Genomic DNA, 25,465 nt, shown 5'->3' on the forward strand with positions numbered 1-25,465 from the left:
CTTTTCCTTCTCGAGTCGCAATGATCTGATGTGATTTCAACGACTTTGCATGTGAGATTCCGGAGAAGGGAACGAAACGTTTCTTATAAGGGTGTGGAAACTTCTGGATAGTAGACGTGTCTTAAAATTGTGAGGTTGATTGGCCAAAATGGGCAATATTTGCTAGCACTGGACTTGGGCTATTACAATGGTATTGGAATTCGGATCTGGGTAGTGTATCAGTGAGGATGTTAGGCCTCCAATGGGGTGGATTGTGAGGCCTCATATTAGTTGGAGAGGGAAACAAAATATTTCTTATAAAGGTGTGGAAGCCTCTAGTGGACGTGTTTTGAAACCGTGAGGTTGATGACGATATGTAATGGGCCAAAACGGACAATAATTGTTAGTGGTGGACTTGAGTTGTTATGTTAAATCTCTAAGATTCAGACACTTTTAAACCCATGATGCGTGCAACATACTCCGGTGAAACTCCTCCCATAGTGTGCTTGAGCTCAAATTTGCAGCAACTGCAACCTAACTCATGACTGAATGGTTGACTAAAATGGACAATAACCTAACTCATGACTGAATGATTGGCTCTAATGGACAATATTTGCTAGCACTGGACTTGAGTTGTTACAATGGTATTGGAATCAGTGTGTCAGTGAGGATGTTAGGCCTCCAAGGGAGTCTTGTAAGACCTCATATCGGCTGGAGAGGAAAGCACAACATTTCTTATAAGAGCGTGAAAACCTCTAGTAGACGTGTTTTGAAACCATGAGGCCGACGGACGATACATAATGGGCTAAAGCGGACAATATCTGTTAGTAATACACCTGAGTTGTTACATCACATCTCTAAGATTCAAACGCCTTTAAACCCACAATGCATGCCACAGACTCCGGTGAAACTCCTCCCATAGTGTGCTTGAGCTCAAATTTGCAGCAACCGCACCCTAACCCATGACTTCCAGTATTGCTAGCATTAACCCATATGTCAAATCTAGTTTGGTTTGGTTCGACAATTTTATGTCAATTCAACAAGATCCACATTTCGTGGTTCGATCTTCCACCACACTTGCTCAAATTAAACCAATATGAAACTAATTAATCAAACTCATGTACCCATTGCCCCCATTATAGCTTATGTTGATATCTCTTTTCATTAGTGTATTAAACAGCTAATTAAGATCACTAATTGTGATTAGTGGGTTCCATTTGGAATCACTCAAGTACGTGGACATGACACAACATGCCTAAAATAGGATCCATAATTAATAACTTAATTTTTTTAATTAATGCTTTATAATATGGAGTTTATATATAATTATTTTTTTAGTACTATAACTTATCAAATTTATTAAATTATTATGAAACAAAGTACAAAATAAAGAGAAAAATGGGTTTTTTTTTTTTGTGTATTTTTAAAAAATTAAAAGCAATAATGGGTGGCCATGAAATCATAATGTTCATTATTTTATGGGTTTCTTTTTCACTAATTATGGGAATCTTCCTTAATTATCATTAACTAATTAGAATTAGTTTTATATTAACTTATAATTAGTGCTTCTCCCACACTCTGTTATATCACTTATAAAATAAATTATTTGTTTAATTTGGAATGTTCCCAATTTTATAATATTAATTAAAGTTTATTTTTCTAAAAATATAATATAAAGTTTGTGGAGAAATCTATTTGCTAGAAATCATACGAGTGAAATTCTAATAACATTTTTCATTCAATACCAAACACAATTATTTGATTCTATTTTCAGACATCGTAAACAAAACTTTCATCTCCCTACCCAAGGTTATATACTGTAAGCGGTTGTTATTTCTCTCTTGCTTGCTTATATAACGTCTCTTTCGAAAATCTCTCTCTGCCCTCGCTTTCTAAAACCTTCTCTTAAAACCGAGGCCAGAGGCTCGAGCATACGTCGCTTGGCCGTAGGCGACGCAAGAACGAATTGACTTAGCTCACTTGTCGTTGGAAGGTGAGTGCCGCACAATCGCAAGTCCGCTGCCATTAAAAGTGCGATTGTGACATTTGGTGTACAAAGAGAATCTTTCTATGGGGAAACCTATTTAGTGGAAATTATTGGAATGAAATTACCAAACATAGTTATCTGATTCTATTTATCTTATTTTCGAACATCTTAAACAAAATCTCCAACCAAAGGATACAGAAAACGAAGAGAATCTTTCAATGGGAAAACCCATTTAGTGGAAATCATTGGAATGAAATTCCGACAACATTTTTCATGCAACAACCAAACACAGTTATCTGATTTCATTTTCAGACATCTTATTCTCGAACATCTTAAACAAAATCTCAAACCAAACGATACAGAAAGCGAAGAGAATCTTTTAATGGGGAAACCCATTTAGTGGAAATCATCGGAATGAAATTCCGATAACATTTTTCATGCAACACCAAACACACTTATCTTATTCTCGAACATTCTAAACAAAATCTCCAACCAAACGATACAGAAAACGAAGAGAATCTTTCAACGAGAAACCCATTTAGTGGAGATCAATGGGTTTCCAAATATATGAACTTGATTGATCATAGTTTCATAGTTTGTGGAGATTAATATATGAAAATGCATGCACAAATAATATTCCTTTGGGTTTTAGTGGCTAACCAAATATGGAATCTCCCAATTTATAACTCAAGTTCTTGTGAGCTTGAGTAGCTGCCATTATGCCCTTTTCTTTTTGTCATTTCTTCTAAATTATTCCCTTTGAAATGGAAACAATGATCATATGTGGAAGCATGCGCATGCATATATATATATATATATATAATACTTAGGGTTCTTTCTTTTTTGCTTTTTGTTCATTGCCCTTTCTCAAACCCTAAAAGGATTTGTCTACTCATTTTGTAAATGGGGTTTCTCTTTTTACCAACCTTTCTTTGTTGTTTTTCATTGGGTTTTGTCATTGATATTTGTCGATTTATGAGCTCGATTCGTTAGGTTGTTTGGTTACGATAGTTTAATTGAAAAAGCTTGATTTGATTTGATGTATCTATTATAAATCTAGGTTTGATATCGTTTGAGAAAACAAAAACGTCCCGTTGTTCAATATGTGACTATTTATAAAGCAGCAGCTCATCACTTTGGCAAGGGTCGTAATGTTTATAAACGATACGATTTGACATATACGTGTTTTCTCGAGGTTTGAGGTTCAAATCCTCGTACCCCAGATGTTGTTCTAAACAAAACTATGATACTCATGGCTTCTCGGCCAAGTTGGGTAACCCTACAACATTCAACCGTATGACTTATAACTCATGGTTTTTCGGCTAACTATAATTGGCATATACTTCTTTTCTCGAGGTCTAAGGTTCAAATCATCATACTCCGGATGTTGTACTAAAAAAAACTATGATATTCAAGTAATATATATGCAAGTATACATCCAACCTTATGACTCATGCCTTCTCGACCAAGTTGGGTAACCCTACAATATTCAAGACGCTAGTTATCCCGATCGTGACTAATAAACAAAGCTACCAAATCGCTATACTCTTGGGTATTGGGTATAAGTTTTTTATTTTAAGAGTACAACAAATATAGGACAGATATTCATTTCATTGAGCTATGTTCAAATTGGTCTTATATTCTCAACCATCACACAAACTCAATGACAATATTTCTTACAATAACTCGAGCCTTAAGAGTCCAAATCTAAGCATATCTTACTCGATAAAAGTAGACATCAAATTATCATCTCAAAGATCAGTTATTCAATCTCTCACTCATACCATCGTCGAATCGAATAAAAAAAAAAACGCTCTTAGTTCATCGAAAGTGACAACAAGAGATTCCATAAAATAACAATGTCATTGATAGATCTAAACATATAGTATATTATTATTTGACACATCAACCCACCAAGAGGATTGCTCTCATATATTCTATTATTATCTCTCTCGAATTGTACAAACTATCCACAGTTAGCTAGCTAGCTGACAGTTGAGTAAAATCCCAACAAAAACAGCCAAAAAAGCTACATTTTTTGAGTGATATAATAAGTAAACACATCAAGTGGAAAAAAAAGCTTAAAAAAACCTTAATAGCTTCACATTTCTCCTATAAATTATGCATATAATAAGCTTCTTAGCTACCAAATGAACTTATCTTAGTGACCCACTTCACAAAAGCTACAAAAATGGCTTCAATGGTAGCTAAGAGCTTTTTCGTTCTCGTTCTCGTTCTTGTTCTGGTCTCAGGCGAAGCTATGGGACAAACCCTAGCAAACCCTAAAACCAAATTCCTTAAAGATTCTCTAGTTCTTGGCCTTGTTCATTCAAGAACTTCCCTCCTAACCCCAAAAAGAGGCTATAATTCCCTTTCAAGGAAGAGAATTAAGCCAATGGAAATGGGTAATGATGATGTTATAGAGCCATTGAGGGAAATTAGGGATGGTTATTTGATGTCCTTAACATTAGGGACACCCCCACAAGTTATTCAAGTGTATATGGACACTGGAAGTGACCTTACATGGGTACCTTGTGGGAACCTCTCATTTGATTGCCAAGATTGTGATGAGTATCAAAACAATGTTTTAGGTCCAAAATTGGCTGCTTTTTTGCCTACTCATTCTTCTACTTCCATTAGAGACACTTGTGGGAGCTCCTTTTGCATTGATATCCATAGCTCTGATAACCCTTTTGACCCTTGCACAATTGCTGGCTGTTCCCTTGCTACCCTTGTAAAGGGCACTTGCCCTAGACCATGCCCTTCATTCTCTTACACTTATGGGGCTAGTGGCCTTGTAATTGGAACCCTAACTAAAGATGCCATTTTTATCCATGGAAATTCCCCAAATTCCTCAAGGAAAATCCCTAAATTTTGCTTTGGATGTGTTGGTGCCACTTATAGAGAGCCAATTGGGATTGCTGGCTTTGGTAGAGGCCTTCTTTCTTTACCTTCTCAATTAGGGTTTTCTCATAAGGGCTTCTCTCATTGTTTCTTGCCCTTTAAATTCTCAAACAACCCTAATTTTTCAAGCCCTTTGATTCTTGGTAATCTAGCTATTTCTTCTAAAGAACATTTGAAATTCACCCCTTTGTTGAAAAGTCCATTTTACCCTAATTATTACTATATTGGGCTTGAGTCAATCACTATTGGAAATGGTGAAAATTACTCTAGATTTGGAGTTTCTTTGCAATTGAGAGAGATTGACACAAAGGGTAATGGTGGAATTTTGATTGATTCTGGTACTACTTATACTCATTTACCAGAACCATTATATTCACAGCTTATTTCAAATCTTGAGTCATTAATAAGCTATCCAAGAGCTAAAGAACATGAACTCAATACTGGGTTTGATCTTTGTTACAAAGTTCCTTATAAAAACAACACCTTTTTTAGTGATGAATTTGAGCTTCCTTCTATAACATTTCATTTTTTAAACAATGTTAGTGTTGTTTTGCCTCAAGGGAACAGTTTTTATGCCATGGCTGCTCCTAGTAACTCCACTGTTGTGAAATGCTTGCTGTTTCAAAGCATGGACGGCGACGGAGACGGGCCGGCGGGCATTTTCGGGAGCTTTCAACAGCAAAATTTGGAGGTTGTTTATGATTTGGAGAAGGAAAGATTAGGGTTTGAAGGAATGGATTGTGCTTCTGTTGCTGTGTCTCAAGGACTTCATAAGAAGGAATGAAAAAAGAATTAAAGTTTTGATTTTTATGTTGTGATTGATGTTATATTATAATGTTTTGTTTACCCTTTTGAAAGTTTGTGTTTTTGAAGCTATTGAATTTGGTTTTTTGTTTATGTTGAGAATCTTAAGGTTATGAAAAGCTTTAATATATTCAATTCAATCACTAACCACTAAGGGAGGTTCGTACAACGAGACAGACGAAGCAGGGATGGGATGACTTTCATGTCCTGTACGTCTCTCAATTAGTTTCGTGTCTGTAAAATTAATTTTTAAATCATCGTATGCTTCTACTGTATATCATTAATTTATTACATATCTGCTCTAGAAAGCTTCACGACTTTCTTACCATCAAAATTTGAACATAAGTAATTTTAACCAAATATATATAATCAACACCGGATGAAAATAATGCACCACCTATGTTCGTGTTCTCGAAGGCACCCTTGCTCTAGAAAGCTTCACGACTTTCTTACCATCAAAATTTGAACATAAGTAATTTTAACCAAAATATATATAATCAACACCGGATGAAAATAATGCACCACCTATGTTCGTGTTCTCGAAGGCACCCTTCTTTTGAGAGGATTCGTGACATGTCAAGCCATGATAAGGTTTTTTGCTTTGCATCGAATTACACTCCATTCTCCACCTCTTGTGTGGGCCCCTGTCAATTCCTTGTCATTCCATCCTTATAGGCATAGAGAATCTATCGTTGTCTCAGTTTTGCTATTGAAGGCATTGGAGAAGTCGAAATAGGAGCACACTCATCTTCGAGTGTGCTTACTACTGTAAACACGATAAGTGATACACCTAAGGTGCATTCTTCCTGATCCTCTCGTACTAAGACCTTTTGTACAAAAGTTCCTTACATTGTGCGTGTTTTTTTTTGGAAGGAGTCGGTGAGATTTCTTCAGATTTGAAAGGCTTTTTGATCGGTGGCCAAATAAATATGAAATATGAGAAGGGTCACATACCCGAGACCATTACCAAATTACGATACGAGTAAAGAGAGCATACAATTCTCGAGTCAAATCAAACTTGCTTCATAATCTATTAAAAATGGGTTTTCAAGCATTTAATAAACGAATTTTAAACACTTAAAAAGTCATTCTAAACAGGTAGATATTGCCCCATGAAGAAAGAAGCCAAGAAAACTGTGCATGTGTGACGCAAGCCGAAGGTCATCATATAAACACAAAGTAGTGAGTCTGCCACATTTATAGTGGCTGCAAAAGAAGCATATCATCTAAACACAGCAGTCAATTTACACATCATAATAAATTCAACATCAACAACCCTTTTTTTTTTTTTTTTTCTCTTCTTTTCCTCAAGAATTCTGCATACAAATGGAGGTCATTCTGCAGACACCTTAAGAGTAGAACAATGACGTTCTACGAGCAACACGACGTGCTTGCAACCCTTTCAGCAGGTCTGTCTAGAACCATCCCTGGTGTATTCTGTACCGGTTGCACTCGTGGTAATCTCTTTGCTGCATCGAAAAACAAGGAATCAAAATCAACTTTGTGAACCTTTTTGTGTGTGTATGTGTGTGGTTGGGAGTGGGGTCAAGGGCAGGGAGTTCTCTAACTTTGTGAACCTCCAGATAAAGAAGATGAATCTACTTAATATAAATTTACTTGTCCCAAGCTACGGGTTTGCTATCGCGACTTAATGAACCCAAACTCATGAAACTCGTGTCGGATATTGCATTTATAAATCAAAATCCCCATTGATTAAACAAATATGACACCGAACCACGGTTTCTATAACTCATGTTTTGCACCATCCCTTCAAATACAAATTTAGAACACTCAGGCTCCATAAACTCAAATTCCTTAAGTCTACGATCCAGAGATATCGTAAGCATAAAAGAGAAATCTTGTTTCAGCTCATTTATTTCGGTAGGGGGGTGGGGGGCGGGGGCGGTCCTTTGAACTCATAGGTCCTAGTTACTAACCTATTTCATAGAAGATATCATTGACATTAGCAGCACTTTTTGCAGAGGTTTCCATGAAGAAAAGGCCATTCTCCTGCGCATACGTTTGAGCGTCCTGTACGATGCACAATTACACGAGCAACAATTGAACCAATTGTCACAGCTTAGTACAAAAATATCACAAAATTCCAACTAGAGAAGATCTTCACTAGCAGAAGTATACTTCTTTATTTGTACGAAAATGCATCCCAGTTCAACAAAGTACTACAGAATAAAGAAAACTGGGGTTGGGAGTACTTGCCTCTGCAGCAACACTCCTAGAATCCAACATATCTGATTTATTCCCAGCTAAAGCCATGACCATATTCGGATTGCCTGATAAAAGGAGACGATCCAATTGGTAAAAAAAATAAGGTAAACAGCTGCCACACTAATTTCACTTGCTAAAAGTTCACAGAATGTTCAATCCAGATGCTCTTCCAATGTAAATTTAGGCCACTTAACAGTAAGACTACCTTGTGCTTGAAGTTCTTGAACCCATTTTTTTGCCCGATCAAATGAAGCCTACAATCAAATAGAGGTTACACAAAAGAGTTGAGGTATGAAAAGGAATAAAAGTTGTAATTCGATTACAGTAGTATATAAAAGGATGAATAATCAATCCCTAGTGAAGCCTGATATGTATAGAGTATGTCGCTTTTCAGAAGGGTAAGAACTCCTAAAAAAGCGTTACTCCTAGCTCCCCGCTCTAATACACACACACGGCATCCCACTTCAGGTCGTATACAAACCCATCGCAGTTTCCTTTATCAAGCACCACTATGACATGATTTATTAACCACTAAGCCTCTTAATAACTTCACAAAAGCCCCAACTTGGTTAAGAGTTCAAAACATCAATTCTGTTGAAGTTTCCTTATCTAAAGTCAAATACCTGTTGGTGAATTTCAAAGATTTTGTTAGCTCCCATCAATTTTTTTTTAAATAATTAAAAATGAAAAAAAACTTCAGTGAGATTCCATGTCGGTTGGGGAGGAGAACAAAGCATTCTTTATAAGGATGTAGAAACCACTCCTTAGTAGACGCGTTTTAAAAACCTTATGGGAAAGCCCGAAAGGGAAAACCTAAAGAGAACACTATCTGCTAGCGGTGGGCTTGGCCAGTTACAAATGGTATCAGAGCCAGACAACGGGCGATGTGCCAACAAAAAGGCTGAGCCCCGAAGAGTGGACTAGAGGCGGTGTGCCAGCAAGGACGCTGGGCCTCAAAGGGGGGTGGATTGGGGGTCCCACATTGATTAGAGAAGGGAACGAGTGCCAGCGAGGACGCTGGGCCCAGAAGGGGGTGGATTGTGAAATCTCACATTGGTTGGGGAGGAGAACGAAACATTCTTTATAAAGGTGTGAAAACCTCTTCCTAGAAGATGCATTTTAAGAACCTTGAGGAGAAATTCAAAAGGAAAAGCCCAAAGAGGACAATATAGGCTAGTGGTGGACTTGGGCCGTTACAACTTCTAAGTTCTTTTAGCAATTAATTATAAAGACAAAATGGTTGGTACTTAATTCATAGACATATAATAACACTTCTTTCATCCCAAACATATTTCACGGAAATGGCTGATGGCTTGTACAATGAATTGAAGATGTAATGCCCAAGCACAATTACAATTATTTTGTTCTCAGACCATATGCAACCCATCAAGAGTTTTCAAACGCCACTTACTTGGTTAGTAATATCGTAGACGATAATAGCTGCAGCTGCACCCCTATAATACATTGGAGCCAAACTGTGGTATCTCTCCTGCCCAGCTGTGTCCCAGATTTCAAATTTCACAGTGGCATCATTTACAGCCAATGTTTGAGAGAAAAAGGCCGCACCGATCGTCGATTCCTACATAATTGAACAATTAAAAAGAATACATACGACCAAGACAGAAAGACATTTCAAAAATTTCAACAGCCAAATCGAAATGGTTTATAATACAAACCTGAAACTCAACAAATTGCCCTTTAACAAAACGCAACACTAGACTCGACTTCCCAGCACCAACATCACCAAGAAGCACCTGAGCGAAAAACGAAAGTAAAATAAACTGGATTTCATATGTGTTGTTCCAAAATAGTTGTAGCTAAACATAGTCCATCCAGCCCCTTCCTTTTTCAACAAATAACATTCCATGTATGATAGCCATTGAAGTGAGACAATTGGATAGTAAAAACAGGGGCAAGCATACTATGAGGTATGATTTAATTTCAGAATTGGACAAAGAGGGGAAGAACATGTAAAAAAATCTCGAAAAACAAAAAGGGATACCGTCTAATACAATTGATTGCTGAAACTAAGGACAATAGTCACGATCCTACTGAACTATCTGCTAATTAAAATGCAGAGAAATTAACTTAGATCACGACCGAATTATAAATTGGAAAGGGATTATCCCAACAATCATCAAAAGTTAAGGATATATAGAGAATGCAAACAGAGATTTCATAATTACAACCAACAGATATACAATCAAACCAGAAAAAAAATCAGTTATTCGCGAACAAAACAAAACCCTAGATCAGAATTCAGCCACAAATCAAGACTACCAAGGATTAAGCCAAATCGAATTGACGATGAAAAGAAGAACAATAATGAAAACCCAATTCCGGAAAAGGAAAATCAAAGAGACCCACATCGCGATTCGGCATCAAAATCCGGACAGAAAAAAGAAATCAAACTTTACGAATCAAAAAGGGGGAGAAAAGTCTCACTAATTTGGCATTAATGTTCTTGTTTCCGCTGGTGGCCATGGCCGTAAAGCGCAATCGAGACAAAAATCGAAGAGAATCGTGGAAGAACAGGCGTTGACAGAACAAAAAGGGTTAAGAATGACGAAAAAGGAAATCAAAACAATCAAGACAGATGCCTATCTCTCTCTTGGAAGCAAAACAAACCCTCTTTTTTCCCTCCTCAAGATGAACAATAACAAGAACAACTCGATTACCCACGACAGCGATTGAAAATTAAATTTATTTCCTTTGCATTTCCTCTCTCTTTCTTGTCACGTTTTTCTTTCCCCACTATAATAAAAATTATTATTTATTATTTATCAATTTAAAAAAATATTAAATATTTAAAACCCCAAATTATATTTTAACTCAAAATTTTAATTTTTTTTTATCTAATTAATTCTTTTAAACTTTTAATTTCCTACCCAATAAATTTATTAATTTAATAAATTTTTCCGAGATTTATCACATTAATTTTCTTACCTAATTAAACCAAACTTCAAAATAATAAAAAAACGTTCACATTTCATAAACCACTCGAGATAAGCTCAATTTCAGAATCCTATTAACAATCCCGTCACTAAACTTCTCATACTTTCTAATAAATTATAAATTATTTCCGTCTATTCTTGAATTTTTAAAATTTTAAATTAATAAATGTATTAAATATAAAATTGAATTGGTTATCTAAGAAATTCTTAAATTAAAAAGTAAATTGTAAAAAAAATATATATATATATATTTTTTTATTTGTGAAAAATATTTCAAGTTTTATTAATTTTTTTTAGAAATTTATTAAATATTTTTATATTAAATTAAGAGTTGGGAGGAGAATTCTACGTTTCGTCGCTGCCGCGAACGCCACCTTCAGATTATCGCCGTCGAGGTATGTCTATCGCCGCCGTCCCATGTCGTCCACTTCTTCCCCCTTTCCCTCTCCTTTGTCTCTGCAACTATTGAAACTGTTGCTGTTGTCGCCTGTTCATTATTCAAGGTCCATTGCCACCGTCCCGATAGCCTTGCCCATTGTCAACCTCTTTTCTTTTCTTTTCTGCAACCATCGATAATCGTCTATCTTTCGTCGTAGCAAATTGTTCTTGTTATTTCGTTTCGGAGTTTTTTTTTTCTTCTTAAATTGAAGTGCAGTAATTTCTCTGACAGTTCGGAGCATTTTCTTCTTTCGTTTTCTGCAGTAGGATTTAAAGGGTCTTCTTCTGTTCATTAGGAGTTCGGAAATTTAAATTATCGGAACGGAAGGAAAGAAGATATGTATAATTGTGAAATTGAGGATAATTTAACCTATATTTTAATTTGTGGCGTTTTGAAACATCTGATTTCTTAGCCCAATTGCCCTTCTAGCAGACAAAGTGGTGTTGATTTGGCTGTGTGGTGCTTTCAATCACCTTACTGTTGAAGTGTTCTCATAGCCGATGGCATAGCTAACCTTACTGTCAAAGCGCCCACATAGCCGATGGCATAGCTGTCCAAACTGTAAGATTGCTACAAGTGAACTACTCGAAAGGAGGAGAGCCATGGAGGCGAGGGACAGCCCTGGAGCTTCAGAGGAGTTGGCTCTTAATGACAATGGCCTCTCAATTCCTTTGGGTGGACCTATATATGCACCCAACTTGGTTGGTCCTCTCACCAGGGTCCCTCACTTTGAGTCTTCTCTTCTTCAGGAACTTCAGGTTCTCATATCATATGTTTTTGTTTATGTATTCAAATTCGTATACCACTTTTACATGTCTTTACACCTTTGTTTCTGTTTCTAATCCTTACTCTGGAGCAGAGTCTGGAAGTAGCGTTACACATGGATTCATCTCAACTATGTGATGAAGATATTTCGTATGTTTATTTTTCTCTTTCCTGAATGTGTTCTAGTTGTCTTTTCATGGTTGAATTTGTTAATTTGCAACTACCACTCTGCAGGATTGATGAGCTTAAGGTGTTTACTGAAGAACAGTTATTGAATATGGCTTTGGAGGAATCATCGCAGGTCTGTAAACCGTGTGTCCCGTATCATCTAGTTCATTCCTGTTAAAAGATAACACTCGGTAATCTTTCCATTTACTCTACTAATGCAGAATAATGAGCGTCTTAATAACCAGCCCGAAGTTCGAGAAGAAAATTTGAATGCTCGGGTGGCAAGGTATTTGATTTTAAGTGTTATTTTCTATTTCAATGAGCTTTCAACAGTCTTTATTTGAACTTGGATTGACTTGGTTTTACGCCTTCGTCAATTTTTTGACGAAGGCAAAGTTATTAGAATAACAGAAACAGTATTTCTGCACATTCACCCTCTTGGCAACTATTTTGGTGAAAATACAATTTACGTTGTATAGTCTCCTTACCCAAAAATTTGATTGGCTATTTTTCTGAAGAGAAGAGACCATAGAAGCCTAGAACAGATTTGTAGATGGTAATCCTTGTAAATTTGAGTAAAAGGGGACCAAAGAAGCAAATTTCTTTCTGTAATCTTAGATAATCCGGCTCTTGCTCACTAAACACCCCTTTAAACAACACAGAAAGATCTTGTGGCAGCATTTTGTTCGAGCTACAATTTGAACCATGCAGAATGAGAGGAACTCAAGTATCTTTCAGAACAAAGAAAGATCCTCAGAGGAAGTGATCGAATCATCTCTTTTTATGTCTCTTTATTGGTGTACAGATGTTCTTCCTTTTAGAAATTATAGCATAAACTCTCTTTTATCCAATTGGAGAAGTTTTTTATAATCCCTTTGGACGGTTTCTCCCTTTGTGTATTTCTTTTAATCAATGAAGTTGTTTACTATTAAAAAAAAAAAAAAAAAAAAAAAGAAAGAAAAATCCTCTCCACTAATGGTTGTTTGCCATAATAATGAATTTGATTGATGAAGTTAAATTATGATGCAAATCTTGCGATGTTAATGTGTTGGTGTTCTTATTAGCAAAGGAAGGAACCCTTACGTAGAATCCAATCCATATTTACTTGCTCAGACAACCTGTATGGTATTGTGGAGCTAAAATGTCGGAGGACAATTCCTGTCGTTCTAGAAGCAAGCTTCCTTGAAAACTACTTTTTGGAGGCTAGAATCCATATGGATAGGTCTAAAATTTTCATTTTTTATAAACTCATTTTCAGTTCTTCTAAGGGGTTGAATGATATTGTTTAATATATTCCTTATTTATTAATAAATATTTATTTTTATAAAAATAGTTCATTAACTCTAGGTTCACTCAGACTTGCACAATTACATTCATTGTTTACTATTTTGAATATTCTTTTTTTTTTTTCTTTTCTAAATTGTCCATTTTACTTCAGAGTGTTTTTGGTTAAAAGCTCATTAATTCTTTTGGGAAAAATGGTATTCTTAGAGCAGATGAAGAGGAAGTTAACGGGCACAATTTGGAGGCTGCTCCTGCACCAAATGCGAATAGAAGCACGAATAAAGTGACTAGAAGGAAACGAAAACAGGAGAAAACTTCTGATATTGAGGTATGCCGTTCATCTTTGCATTATGTCTTTTATTTTCTGCAACTATTTGTATGAAACTTGGTTAATTTTAATGATTTCTGATAAGACTTTCTTTCAAAATAAGTAAACGAGTTTCAGCTGTACATTCTGTGGACAATCTTCAACATCCGACTCTTATTCGTTCTCAATTGTTTTTGAGTTATCTTCTCTTGGTGTCTTCTTTTTTTTTTTTTTTTTTTTTTTTTTTTTTTTTTTTTTTTTTTTTTTTTTTTGGTTACAGCATCTTTTCACCATCTGGATTATTTTTATGGGACTAATATATGGATTATTGAGACCCCTCTGTTCCCCTGTTCAATCATCAACTATGTCAGCAAGTCATTGTAATCTTGTGCTTAATAACTATTTTTAATACCTTTTCTCCTATTTTGTTTTGTTTATACTGAATTTATAATGCGTTACATATTATTTCAGGAAAATTCTATTGCAAAGGTGGCTGAAATTATAAAAATAAAACAAAAGCAGGATGCAGACAGAGCTGCAGTCAAATTGCATGCTTTCAAGTTTGTACAACGATTTTAAAAAATCACTTTTCATGATGTACACAGTATGTTAGGTGCTTATGGTTAATAAATTAAATTTTTTTGACAGTTGTAAAAAGGAAATTGCCAGTTCATCCGAAAAAAAAGAGAGGTTGAAGTCCTTGAGGTCTACAAAATTTTCTGCAAAGGTTCCTCAAGTAGGTTTCCCTGAGTTATTACTACTACTACTTTTTTTCTTTTACTGACTAGTCCAATAATAAGCTTTACCATTAATTAGAGCTTGAAGAATGCAATGTCTTCTTGGGTGATGTATGTCTGTTCCCTTATTTTTGTAAACAATAGTGAAGATGGAGTTGCACTTATTATTGTATTCTAGTTCTAGCTAACCGGACAGCATTTTTGGTGATAGAAATAGTCCGTGTCTTGAGTCAGTAGGACTTTGACCTTTGTTGATCCTATATTGCTATTGAATATTCAAACATGCTAGTAGATTGTCACTGGAAGGATTTAGTATCATCCTTTTTATCTGCTAAATTATTGTGTCTTTCAATATGCTTCTGAATTGGATGCTATGTAAATCATAACAGGTGTAGTAGTGTTCTTTTGCTGATGTAAGTGTGTTGGTATAGGATATAGGCCTGGCTCTAGCAATGTGATGGCGTTTGGAAACTTTATTCTCAAACTGTCTCAGTGAGTGAAAAAGGTGTTGATGGGTAACTAGGAAAAGATGCGTGCCTCTTGTTGTGAGATCCCACATCGGTTGAGGAGGAGAACGAAATTCTTTAAATGCACAAGCTATTTCAAAATTGGTCCTTATAGTTTGGTCGTTCTTGTTTGATCATGCATTTCTTTTCGTGTATCTCCCTCCGCTGATTGGAATTGATAACATGTTAGGTGAAGTCACTGAGCAGTGTAAAACATGAAGCTCTGCAGCATCCAACAACTGTACTTTTTGTAGAGGTTTACCATAAATCTCGCAAGATGATGAAGGTATGTTTCTCTTTTTCTTGACAATCTATGTGGTCTGGTATACTATTTTTATGCCAAGGAAATACGTGTAAATATTGACTACCAACATCTATTTCTCTTGACGACTATATATATTGAAGAGGTATTGGCAAGCTATAGACGAATACCATGCCATAATAGAAAGAACTTGGATTATAATTTATTTTTGGCTTCTAGGTGGTCTTTACAAAAAAAATATTATGTTTATGCCCTTCCCTTTCTCTTTCTCCCTTGTAGCTGTTACCTGAATTTGCGCTTTTAAGTGTGGCTAGCATCTTTCACACATTTCTATGAAGTAACATATTCGTCCATACTATCGGTAGAGTTCGTAAGACCGCGACTAATCCCGAAAGGAATGAATGGAAAAGCATGGCGTATCAATGAAAAATTCTAGTCAGATTTTGATCCTGTATTTGCGTTCATGGAGGGTGTTAATTATGCTGGTAGAATTCAATGAAAACGTCCTTCCTTGCAATCATATGTATCTGACCTTCCTCTGATATTCTTCTTTACAGACTCAAGAGTTCCTGGCCCTTGGACGACAAACGCTTGCGGAATTGAAGGACAAGATTTATTGCGTGACGAATAAGTTAATGGAAAAGGCTGGGCAGAATGATTCATCTGGATATTTCCTTATAGAAGTAAGGAATCTGACGGCCCTGTATTTCCCATATTTGATTTTACATAACCGAATGCAGTTTTGTTTATATGCAGGATGTATTCTGCAATGATTTGAGGAACCCTTCCGCAATAGATTATAGCAAACCTATACTTGATTGGCTTAGAAACTCCGAGGACGAAGCTCGTAAGAAATGGGGATGCATCATAACCGGTGAATCGCAACAGATAAACTCAGTTCTTGGCGAAGTATCGGTATCACATGTGCCCCATTTTAGATCAGTCAGCATGAGCAAGATTCGATTTTGTGACCTGAAATTTAGGCTTGGGGCTGGATATCTGTACTGTCATCAGGTATATTGCTTATTCAGCTCTTCCACATGATTTTGTTTTTCATATTCATTGTGTATGGTGATATGCTTACCGTGTCTTGCCTGTGGCTTTTATTTCAAAGTAAAAGCCCAGGTCAATGTTTTTAAAGCTATATATCTTTGGTATGGGGTGTTGAGAGATCCCACATTAATTGAGGATGAGAACGAAGCATTCTTTATAAGGGTGTGGAAACCTCTCCCTAGCAGACGCGTTTTAAAAACCTAGAGGGGAAGCCTGTGTTAGTGGTGAGCTTGGGCTATTACAAATGGTATCAAAGCCAGACACCGGACGATGTGCCAGCGAGGAGGCTGAGTTCCAAAAGAGGGGTGGATTGTGAGATCCCACTTCGGTTGGGGAGGAGAACAAAACATTGTTTATAAGGTTGTGGAAACCTCTCCTAACCGTCGTGTTTTAAAAACTTTGAGAGAAATCCCGAAAGGAAAAGTCCGAAGAGGACAATATCTGATAGCGGTGGGCTTGAGGTACTGTGGGTTCTCTCGAGAGTATCGTAATTACTGCCCATAGTGGATTCCTTCCCAGTAGGATTCCCTTTTCTATACTCCCTGGGGAGGTTATATATTTCATTACTATCAACTAAACACATTTATTTTTATCCAAAACGAAAAAAAAAAACTGCAACGACTTTGATGGATTCCTCCTCGTATACGCAGGGAGATTGCAAGCACACCATAGTGATTAGAGATATGAGGTTGATCCATCCCGAGGACGTACACGATCGCGCTGCTTATCCAATCGTTACATTTCAGCTTAGAACCCGAGTTCAGAAATGCGACGTCTGTAACATCTACAGGGGTAAAAAGGTTACACTCGACGATAAGTGGGCGCAGGAAAACCCGTGCTACTTTTGTGAAGACTGCTATTTTCTTCTTCACTACTCGAAAGAAGGGAACCTCCTTTACAACGATTTTGTGGTGCACGATTACGTGCATGATTAGCCACGTTCGCACATGAAATGGCTTGGATATCCATGCTCATTGAGATTTTGCAGTTTTGATGATGTTGAGTTGGTTCTGTAAGTAGCCAAAGTCTCCAGAATTAGAGGGTAGAGGTAAATGGCTGGGGGACTGTTCGTATAGTGTGTTGTTATGAAAGGTCAATTATTATATAGGGTTGAATACAAAATAGTCGTATATGAGATGTCATTGAACCTCCTTTGTGCCTCCTTCCTCATAAAAGCCAACCCCTCAAGATCGAATTATATGGTTGAAAATGTTGTGTTAAGAAGTTATCCATATGACCATTTTAAGTATATGTTAAGTATATGTTGATGATTTACTATTGGGTACTATTGGGGACGTCATGTGTTGTATGTCACGGTTATGCTTGTCCAAGGCGTGTTGTTTATGGCCGAATGTCGGATGTCCTAATCATGCTTGTCCAGGACGTGTTATCCTTGGTCGCATGCCCATTTCAAACCCTTTTTACATGCTTTCATCTTAGATAGTTTTTTTACAATTTCATGTTGTGTTAATATGAGGATATATGATTGTTCACCAAAATCATGTTTACACTCTCTACGGCTAAAATGCCCTAAAATGCACTATAGGAGAACATGGGCTAAAATGCCCTAAAATGTACTATAGGGGATATGATTGATTGTCTCTTCTTCCTACCCTGGTTATATGCTATCAGAGTCGTGACTGAAAATAGACGTGGAATGTTCCCCTCCCTCCATTTCCTATCTAAACGGAAAATTTCGGCCCCTCGATCCATTTTCTGTCTAAACAGAAAATTTTGGCCCAACAAGTAACGTCTCTCGTTGTTGATTTTTTATATTGTTTTTAATTTTTTTTTTTTTTTTTTTTTCACCTTTTATATTCTCTACTTGTTCATCTTGGATCTAGAAAGAGAATATTATATATGAGTTTGTATCCCTAAAATATTTTTTTTAAAAAAAGGAAAATATTGACTAGATTTATACAATTTAATAATAATAAAAAAAAAACATGGATAGAGAAAGGTGAAGAGCATTAATTGTTAGGGACGGCAAGAGAGCCAAAGGAAGAAAGGAAAAGGCACATGCCTTCACAGCTCTGCCCAGCTCTGCCCTTCTCTGCCCTGCTCTGCCGCATTTGGGCTCCACCTCCCCCACCATCTGTACTTTCTTTCCCCTCACAACCCCCTTACCTGAAACAGATTGTTCCATTTAACCCTTTGTTCCTTCTCTCCGCCGCCATCTCATCTTCTGTTCCATCCCCCAATCTCTGACACAGGCCCCATCTCCCCTCCTTACCCCCACCATTTTTTCAAATTCTTTCTCTGTTTCGCCACATAATTGCAGTTTCCTTCGCTTTTGTTTCAAGGAGTTCTTGTGCCTTGTGGGTTCCTCTGGATTCCTCTTTCTTGCATTGCATGTGAATCCCTTCTCTGTTCTGTTCTGCTTTCATCTGTATTTTTTCGTCTGCGATTCCTATTTTCCAGCTTCTTCAATCGTAAGATTTATTGTTCAATCGCTCATCTGGGTCTGATTTATTGTAGAAATCGTTTAGCACCCTTTTATCGTTTGAAGATTTCGATTGTTCCTCGTTTCTTAGTTTTATCAACGCGTTCTGATGATTTGTTCTTATGGGTATCTTTTAGGTGCTTGCGTTTACAAAAAAGGATTCTGGGTGCATGGATCTTGGTATTCATTTCAATCAAGGTGCATGATGAACATAGATCTTCATGGGAATTTTATAATTTAGCTCTTGATTGAAAATGGGTTTCTCTTTAATTTTGACAGTTTTGAATCAGAAACTTGATGGGAGACGATTAACTCGATTTGAGGCTCGGGATGATCTCTCCAGCCTTGATTTGTTTGTGCTGGAGTAGCAAAAGCACATGGTCTCTGTTTGATCCCCTGCAGGGCACTCATCGATTGTAACTCTAAATGGAGGTATCATCGAATGGTAAACGCTCGATTCATTGCCTTCGCTATCTCAATTCCAGAATTTGCAAATGCATAGCCATATTACTTGTTCTTCTGATTGTTAGAGCTATTTTCTTCCCATCCACGTTGAGTTTTGGCTGGACTGATGATAATGGCTTAGTACTCATCCGAAATCTCTCTCCATTTTATGGTTCAAATTTTGGAATTCGCATAGACAAGTTCTTGGAGGTTCCTCAGATTGTTTGGGGTTTAAACAATCAAAAGATAGCATTTGCAAGAGCTTGTTTAACTGCAAGAATGTTGAACCGAACCCTTTTGATGCCTAGTCTTAGTGCTTCCCTTTTCTATAAGGAAGTTGAGCGTTTGGAACCAATTTCCTTTGATAAGATCTTTAAGTTTAATGAGTTCAATTCTCGCTGTAATGGGTTTGTTCGATTGGGTCGTTATATGGATGTTTCGAATCGAGCAAAAACGATCGAACTGCCTAAAGGAAGCGGAAGGAAGTGGACGATCGAGAGGGATTTCGAGCAATTAAAGGAGTATAGTAAGGAGCCATTTGATCAATCTGAGGTGATTAGAATAGTTGGTAAGAATCCATTCTTATGGCACGATCACTGGCCCGTAAAGGACTACGCACGGGTTTTCGAGTGCTTGGTTTTGGTCGACGAGATAGCGAACGAAGCGGATAAAGTGATTTCCAGGATTAGAGAAGTAGGATCAGAAGAAGTAACTGGTGCTAAATCTGCAAAGTTGCTGCTATATGTTGCAGTCCACATGAGAATAGAGATAGATTGGATGATTCACTGCAAGAAGTTAGAGCAGAGATACAATATGAACCAGATTTGCAGCAGCAAGGAGGAGATAATGAGTAGAGTAGGGAACATTTCAGGAACGAACACACCGACGGTCGTTTATCTCGCCGTTGCAGATAGTTTACTGAATGATTCTTCGATTTTGGACGGTTGGAAAGAAGGGTTACTACCATTTGAAAAGAAGAAGCTAGGCATTGATAAGATCTACGAGAAGTATCCTTACCTGATACGGTCGGCGATCGACTACGAAGTTTGCTCGAGGGCCGACGTGTTCGTTGGGAACAGTTTCTCTACGTTTTCGAGTCTTGTAGTTCTCGGGAGAACGCAGAAGCTGATGAAAGCGGGGGTTGCGGTTGGAGAGCTATGCAGTAGAAGTGTAATGTGGCCTTCTTATGCATATAACATATTGGGAGATTCAAAGGGCAGGCCTCAGAAATGGGTAGCTAATATGTCTGATATAAGCCTGCAGAAGATTAGCTATGGTTCCAATGATACCTCGTGTCGATAGTTGCTTAGTCGATGACCCGAGATTTGCTGGGTTTCATTCTTTTCTGTTGATATTATTCATTAAATACATAATTGATTTGTGCTGTTGATTCATATGGAAGAAATGCATTATGTTACACTGTTTAGAGTTTTTGGTTTAGAAAATATATTTGCATGTAAGGAAGGGATGATAGTCCCTCAAAAGTAAGAATCTATTCTATAAACTTTAAACTTTAATAGGTAAGATTCGTAATAAAAGTGGAGAGAAAGTCGCCCTTTGCCCCATTAGAGATCGATCGATCTTAACCGATTACGTATGACGTTATATATGTGCACTTCTTCTCTTTTTATAGCTTTCCTAGACCTAGACTTTCCTGGCCCTTGGGCTTGTGTGCACTCGTTCTCTTGTTTGAGCTTTCCTCCCCACCTAGACTTTCCTGGTCCTCGGGCTTGTGTGCACTCGTTCTCTTTTTTGAGCTTTCCTCCCCACCTAGACTGTCTTGGTCCTCGAGCTTGTATTCCTTACTTCAGTTTGTGTTTCGGTATACTAATCATCTTCTTTTTAATGTTTGTCTATCATCTTCCTTGACGCTATCTTTTAGATTGGCTTATAGACTTTCAATGTCATCCAGTCTTTCTTTCTACCTTGTTCTTCAGATGCTTTCCTCGAACGATCTTCTACCGCCTTCTAGATTCTAGCCATGAACTATCTAAGGGGCTAGATTCTTGTTGCGTTGTAGGTAGTCCTTGTAGTTGAGTCAGCTTATCTCAATTGAGAGTTCGAAGAGTTCAACAATAATTGTTTCGGATGCAGTAGAAAACAAAAAACAGTCCCACCCATTAGATGACAAACTATCTCATTCACAAAGAAAGGAAGACATAACTTTCACATCATTCAACAAAATGAACACATAATTTTCTTTTAAATTCTTCTCTATTTCTTTGGCTCTTTTTTCAAGCATTTGTTTGCATAAGATTCCTCCATTCTAATCTAATGCAAGGAGGGCCTCTGAGGGCCACATCATAAGCAGCAGCAGTAGCATGATTCAGTACATCGAAATGCCAAGCTCGGTGGTGTAAATGGACGAAAACTAGAGTAAGAAACTCTTTTACTCTCCCCCTTTTATTTTTCAATATCAGTAAGACACCTACGAATCGATATCATTGTACATAATCTTCGTAATAGCTATCGCTTATCAGAGAAACAAACCTCTCGAGCCAAGGAAGCTGGTGTATGTCCTTCATCGTGTCGACATAAGAAGAGTCTGTACATTGTGGTGGAGATTGATACGGTTGGTGGTCACTCAAACTAAATCCCCCGGCGAGGAATCGTTGAATCAGTGCTAATTGTGACCTCTCTTGCTCGGAGTAGGCGTCCATTATCATGGGGAGGGAATTAAAAGTCTCCCATGCCCACTGCTCAGATTCTTGGATGGAATGGGTGACCATGTCCTCAGAGTTTTCTTCGTCCCACAACGCGCATCGGCACGTCTGTTGCCCATCTTGATACTCACCACCACATGAATAGCAGAATTCATGCCCACACCTGTAAAACACATCAAGCAAAGCAGCATAAACATTGAAGTCATATACATACAGCACTGCTCGAACTAGCTTCTAAAAACCGAGTATTGCGTGCAAATATTGTATCTAATAAGTTAGATCTACTTGTTATATATACATGAATCATGTTCATCACATTGAACAACAAGGCTGCTATAACATATGCACTAAATTAAGATTTGAAGGAAGAAGCCTTACCAGCATGTCATATGGTAGCAACCCTGAGTCAATTCAATCATCCTACGACACTCCTGACAACGGCGCCACCTTTTGTTTTGTGCAAGATGGTGTAAGGTAATATCAGCAGCGTCTCTCTCCTCTAACGGGACGTTCTGAAATTCTTCGCAGCTCATCGACGAGTGCCAAGGAACTTGACATTCAACACAGATGAATCTCTGACATACAGGACACTCGAAACAGCTATTATCCGATTGACTTGATGAACTCGCCCTAGCTGACAAACATTCGCTCGGGTCTAACAGGACAGAGCAATTCGGAAAAGGGCAGTAAATTCTATCCGAGCGAAGGTTTGCTTCTGCTAAGGTATTCTCTAATGATTCATATAAAGTCAGGGGAAGAAAAGATCTAAACTCATTGTTTGTAATGTAATATTTGCATCTCAATTGAGGGCATCTAATGGGAACTTGGGATGCCTCTACTTTTCCATCAACATAAGTCTTCAAACAATTAGAGCAGAACTTGTGACAACACTTCAATGCAACAATCATGGCAGATGGTTTATTATCACAACAAATAGAACAATTTTCAACTGATTTATCGCCTTTTCTCGGACGAGAAAGAACCCCGATAGCCACTTTCGCAAGATGAAATGGCTGCTCGAGATCAGTACTTGAAGAAAGGTTTAGAGAAAAAGCTTCAAAATTGCTAGCATGTTCAAGAATCCTTTCTTTCAGCGCTACAAGAAGTGGAATTTCAGGCTCTTCTTCATTTGTTATCTGTCAAACATTCACATTATCTTAAGCATATAAGAAGTATGAACATGGCTAGAAAACTCTTAAAGAGTTTATGCATCTCTCCACGCTCTTGAGCTTCCACAGATATTAGCATAAATCATAACAAGAAAAGATTAGGCGGGTCGGGGAGTAATAACCTGTTTATATAACGGGTCGGAGTCGGTGAAAGCTCGAATACAGTGGATGTCGTTCTGCATAGCCTCAACCAGACCATCCATTAGAGCTAAATAATCAGCAACTAACTCATCAACATAAAAGTCAAGCTTCTTCTGGACCTGAATAAAAGGGACTTTTCCTGATTTCTCCATGAATACACCAATTCCAGAAAGACCAGAAGCAGGATCGCCGATCCCCGCTATCGAAACGCCTTTAAAGAACAATTTCACGGAAAACTCATCAAGATCCTCCTCCTTCTCAGACTGTTCTTCCCCTGCAAATTCATTTTCTTTCCATACTTCGTGATCTTCGCAACAACTTCGAAAATCTTCACCATCATCTTCCTCAGCTAGAACACGAGAAGAACCACGGCCAAAAATCTCACGATGATCCATCCTCCAAATTTTTCAAACAATCCACAAACCCCAGATGGTTTAGGATTAAAGTGGCAGTAAATAAGAGAATACCCACCACCAAATGAATTTAAGACTGTTCTTCCCCCTTCTTAATTACTCAAAAGAATCACGTGAAGGATTTCATATCCACCGCTAATCGAGGAGTCCAAAAAAAAAAAAGAACTCCCAGGCAATCTTTCCCTAATTTTCAAATTGAAGCAGCAATCGCTCCTAAAATCACAGAAAACGATCTACATCAAAAAGTGACAGAACACCCATTGTAGAATCAACCTAAAAGGATTAAGATTCGTGAAATTTCAACATCGAGGACATGAAATTCCCAAAATCGAATACTGAAAAGAAGAACATGTCCGAATTGGAGAAAATTCAAATAAAACAAGTAATTCTTGTATTTTTCTGCGCAAATCAAGATCGACCCACTAGGCAACCAACTAATTGATCAAACCCCATTTAATCGCATCAACAAAAAAAACTACACAAACTTCAGGATTAGGGGTTGGAGAATGAAGAACAAAGAAAGATGAACCAATAAAGTATTCAAAGAATTGAAGATTCCATACCTCATGTGAAGGGAATAATTATGGGGAGTGAAAGATTTGTGTGTAGAAACAAGAAATTAAAAAACCCTAATGTGACGAACAGCAAGAAAGAGCGCCAAAGCAGTGCCCAAAATTTCTCGCTCCCGATTCACAAAATCAGTGTGGAAAACAGGTGGATCCATTGATTGGGGTTTGCAGAGAGCAAAATGAATCAAAAGAAAGAATGTTGAGTTACTACTTGCCAATTTGATGGCGTAAGATTAAAGGTAACAAGTTGGTTTCTGTTTGCGTTCTTCTTCGCTCGGTCTGTTCTTCAACTCTTCGTTCGGTTCCTTCTATAATTTTCTTATTTAATTATTTTCATTCCAAATTATTTTAACACTTTTACCAATAAAATTAGGTTTAATGTTAAAAAATACCTTTAAATTTTTTTTAAAAAAAAAACTCCGACTCCAACTACAGTTCATGTACGATCCATACTAGCTCTGGCCAACTGCCCATCCTACCTCCTCTACGTTCTCGACAGCCTATCTTTGTCTCAGTAGAGTCTTTCAGTGGCATGTTTCGGTCGTCTTCCCCATTACTTAGAAAAAGTGAGCCACCGGCTCAGGTACAAGATACTATCATTACCGCCTAGACAATTAGACATCCAACCCGTAATCCCAATTACCCAATTGCAAGAGCGAAGCTCTACCAATTGAGCTATATCCCCCCGAGCCAAGTGGGGCCTGCATGAAGGAGTCATATGCTTCTTCTATTCTTTTATTCTTTTCCTTGGCGTAGCTAGGCCATCCTGGACTTGAACCAAAGACCTCGCACGTGAAGTAAATCATTGCACTTACGGTCCAACCGATTGGGAGAGAATCAATAGCTTCTTTTTCGGGAGCGATTCATCCTTCCCGAACGCAGCATACAACTCTCCGTGCTCCCTTCCCTATTTTCTATTTAAACAAGGATTCTCCGCTTTATTCGAGATAGGTTCACGTGGGCTAAATGTAAAATTTAGTTTTTATTTATTCCATATTAAAATTATGTATAAAAATTATTATTTTATAAGAAAAAGTGATGACATGGCGGTAACATGTGGAACTGACATGGCAGTGACATGGCGGTAACATGGCAACTAATAGTCAATTTGGTGCTGATGCGGCAGTTCAAATAGTCAAATTTGCGTATTTGGCAAATGCTATGTCTGATGACACGACAGAACAAACACAATAAAGTGTTGACACGTGGCAAGTAATTGACGTAGTGCATTTAAGTGGCAGTGATAGG

At 37.5% G+C, this 25,465-nt stretch overlaps 5 protein-coding genes across 15 annotated transcripts; 3 read left to right on the forward strand and 2 right to left on the reverse strand.

Moving 5' to 3' along the window:
• The first annotated feature begins 4,126 nt into the window (after nucleotides 1–4,126).
• Nucleotides 4,127–5,680, forward strand: LOC111783330 (Eukaryotic aspartyl protease family protein). Its single transcript, XM_023664259.2, has one exon. It carries the CDS (start codon nucleotides 4,158–4,160, stop codon nucleotides 5,652–5,654), a length of 1,497 nt encoding a protein of 498 aa, XP_023520027.2. The 5' UTR covers nucleotides 4,127–4,157; the 3' UTR covers nucleotides 5,655–5,680.
• A 1,137-nt stretch (nucleotides 5,681–6,817) lies between these two features.
• On the reverse strand, nucleotides 6,818–10,639 carry LOC111782935 (ras-related protein RABF2b). 2 transcript variants are annotated; one of them, XM_023663786.2, is made up of 7 exons: nucleotides 10,346–10,639; nucleotides 9,577–9,654; nucleotides 9,312–9,479; nucleotides 8,106–8,154; nucleotides 7,892–7,965; nucleotides 7,612–7,705; nucleotides 6,818–7,143 (listed from the first exon to the last, which is right to left on the reverse strand). In XM_023663786.2, exons 1-7 carry the CDS (start codon nucleotides 10,382–10,384, stop codon nucleotides 7,046–7,048), a joined length of 600 nt encoding a protein of 199 aa, XP_023519554.1. In that variant the 5' UTR covers nucleotides 10,385–10,639; the 3' UTR covers nucleotides 6,818–7,045. The 2 variants fall into 2 exon arrangements, with proteins under 2 accessions (XP_023519554.1, XP_023519555.1); XM_023663787.2 differs by lacking the exon at nucleotides 10,346–10,639 and adding an exon at nucleotides 10,268–10,297.
• A 492-nt stretch (nucleotides 10,640–11,131) lies between these two features.
• On the forward strand, nucleotides 11,132–17,758 carry SRD2 (snRNA activating complex family protein). 2 transcript variants are annotated; one of them, XM_023663784.2, is made up of 12 exons: nucleotides 11,132–11,249; nucleotides 11,726–12,051; nucleotides 12,153–12,208; nucleotides 12,293–12,359; nucleotides 12,448–12,512; nucleotides 13,718–13,838; nucleotides 14,289–14,377; nucleotides 14,466–14,553; nucleotides 15,251–15,346; nucleotides 15,880–16,005; nucleotides 16,079–16,336; nucleotides 17,026–17,758. In XM_023663784.2, the coding sequence occupies exons 2-12, from the start codon at nucleotides 11,896–11,898 to the stop codon at nucleotides 17,308–17,310; spliced, it is 1,407 nt and encodes a 468-aa protein (XP_023519552.2). In that variant the 5' UTR covers nucleotides 11,132–11,249; nucleotides 11,726–11,895; the 3' UTR covers nucleotides 17,311–17,758. The 2 variants fall into 2 exon arrangements, with proteins under 2 accessions (XP_023519552.2, XP_023519553.2); XM_023663785.2 differs by having other exon boundaries at nucleotides 11,168–11,249; nucleotides 11,557–12,051.
• Nucleotides 17,759–18,353: 595 nt separating this feature from the next.
• On the forward strand, nucleotides 18,354–20,688 carry LOC111782878 (O-fucosyltransferase 23). 8 transcript variants are annotated; one of them, XM_023663711.2, is made up of 3 exons: nucleotides 18,354–18,807; nucleotides 18,956–19,016; nucleotides 19,098–20,688. In XM_023663711.2, the coding sequence occupies exon 3, from the start codon at nucleotides 19,245–19,247 to the stop codon at nucleotides 20,562–20,564; it is 1,320 nt and encodes a 439-aa protein (XP_023519479.2). In that variant the 5' UTR covers nucleotides 18,354–18,807; nucleotides 18,956–19,016; nucleotides 19,098–19,244; the 3' UTR covers nucleotides 20,565–20,688. The 8 variants fall into 8 exon arrangements, with proteins under 8 accessions (XP_023519479.2, XP_023519480.2, XP_023519481.2 ...); XM_023663712.2 differs by having other exon boundaries at nucleotides 19,109–20,688; XM_023663713.2 differs by having other exon boundaries at nucleotides 18,354–18,729.
• Nucleotides 20,689–21,382: 694 nt separating this feature from the next.
• LOC111782877 (E3 ubiquitin-protein ligase RSL1) lies at nucleotides 21,383–24,498 on the reverse strand. 2 transcript variants are annotated; one of them, XM_023663710.2, is made up of 5 exons: nucleotides 24,212–24,498; nucleotides 23,355–23,861; nucleotides 23,217–23,270; nucleotides 22,304–23,061; nucleotides 21,383–22,088 (listed from the first exon to the last, which is right to left on the reverse strand). In XM_023663710.2, exons 2-5 carry the CDS (start codon nucleotides 23,628–23,630, stop codon nucleotides 21,704–21,706), a joined length of 1,473 nt encoding a protein of 490 aa, XP_023519478.2. In that variant the 5' UTR covers nucleotides 23,631–23,861; nucleotides 24,212–24,498; the 3' UTR covers nucleotides 21,383–21,703. The 2 variants fall into 2 exon arrangements, with proteins under 2 accessions (XP_023519478.2, XP_023519477.2); XM_023663709.2 differs by having other exon boundaries at nucleotides 21,437–22,088; nucleotides 23,217–23,861; nucleotides 24,212–24,497.
• Between the last annotated feature and the right edge of the window lie 967 nt (nucleotides 24,499–25,465).

This window comes from Cucurbita pepo, chromosome 20 (assembly GCF_057944985.1).
Source record: "Cucurbita pepo subsp. pepo isolate OVF chromosome 20, ASM5794498v1, whole genome shotgun sequence".
In the NCBI taxonomy this organism is placed as follows: domain Eukaryota; kingdom Viridiplantae; phylum Streptophyta; class Magnoliopsida; order Cucurbitales; family Cucurbitaceae; genus Cucurbita; species Cucurbita pepo.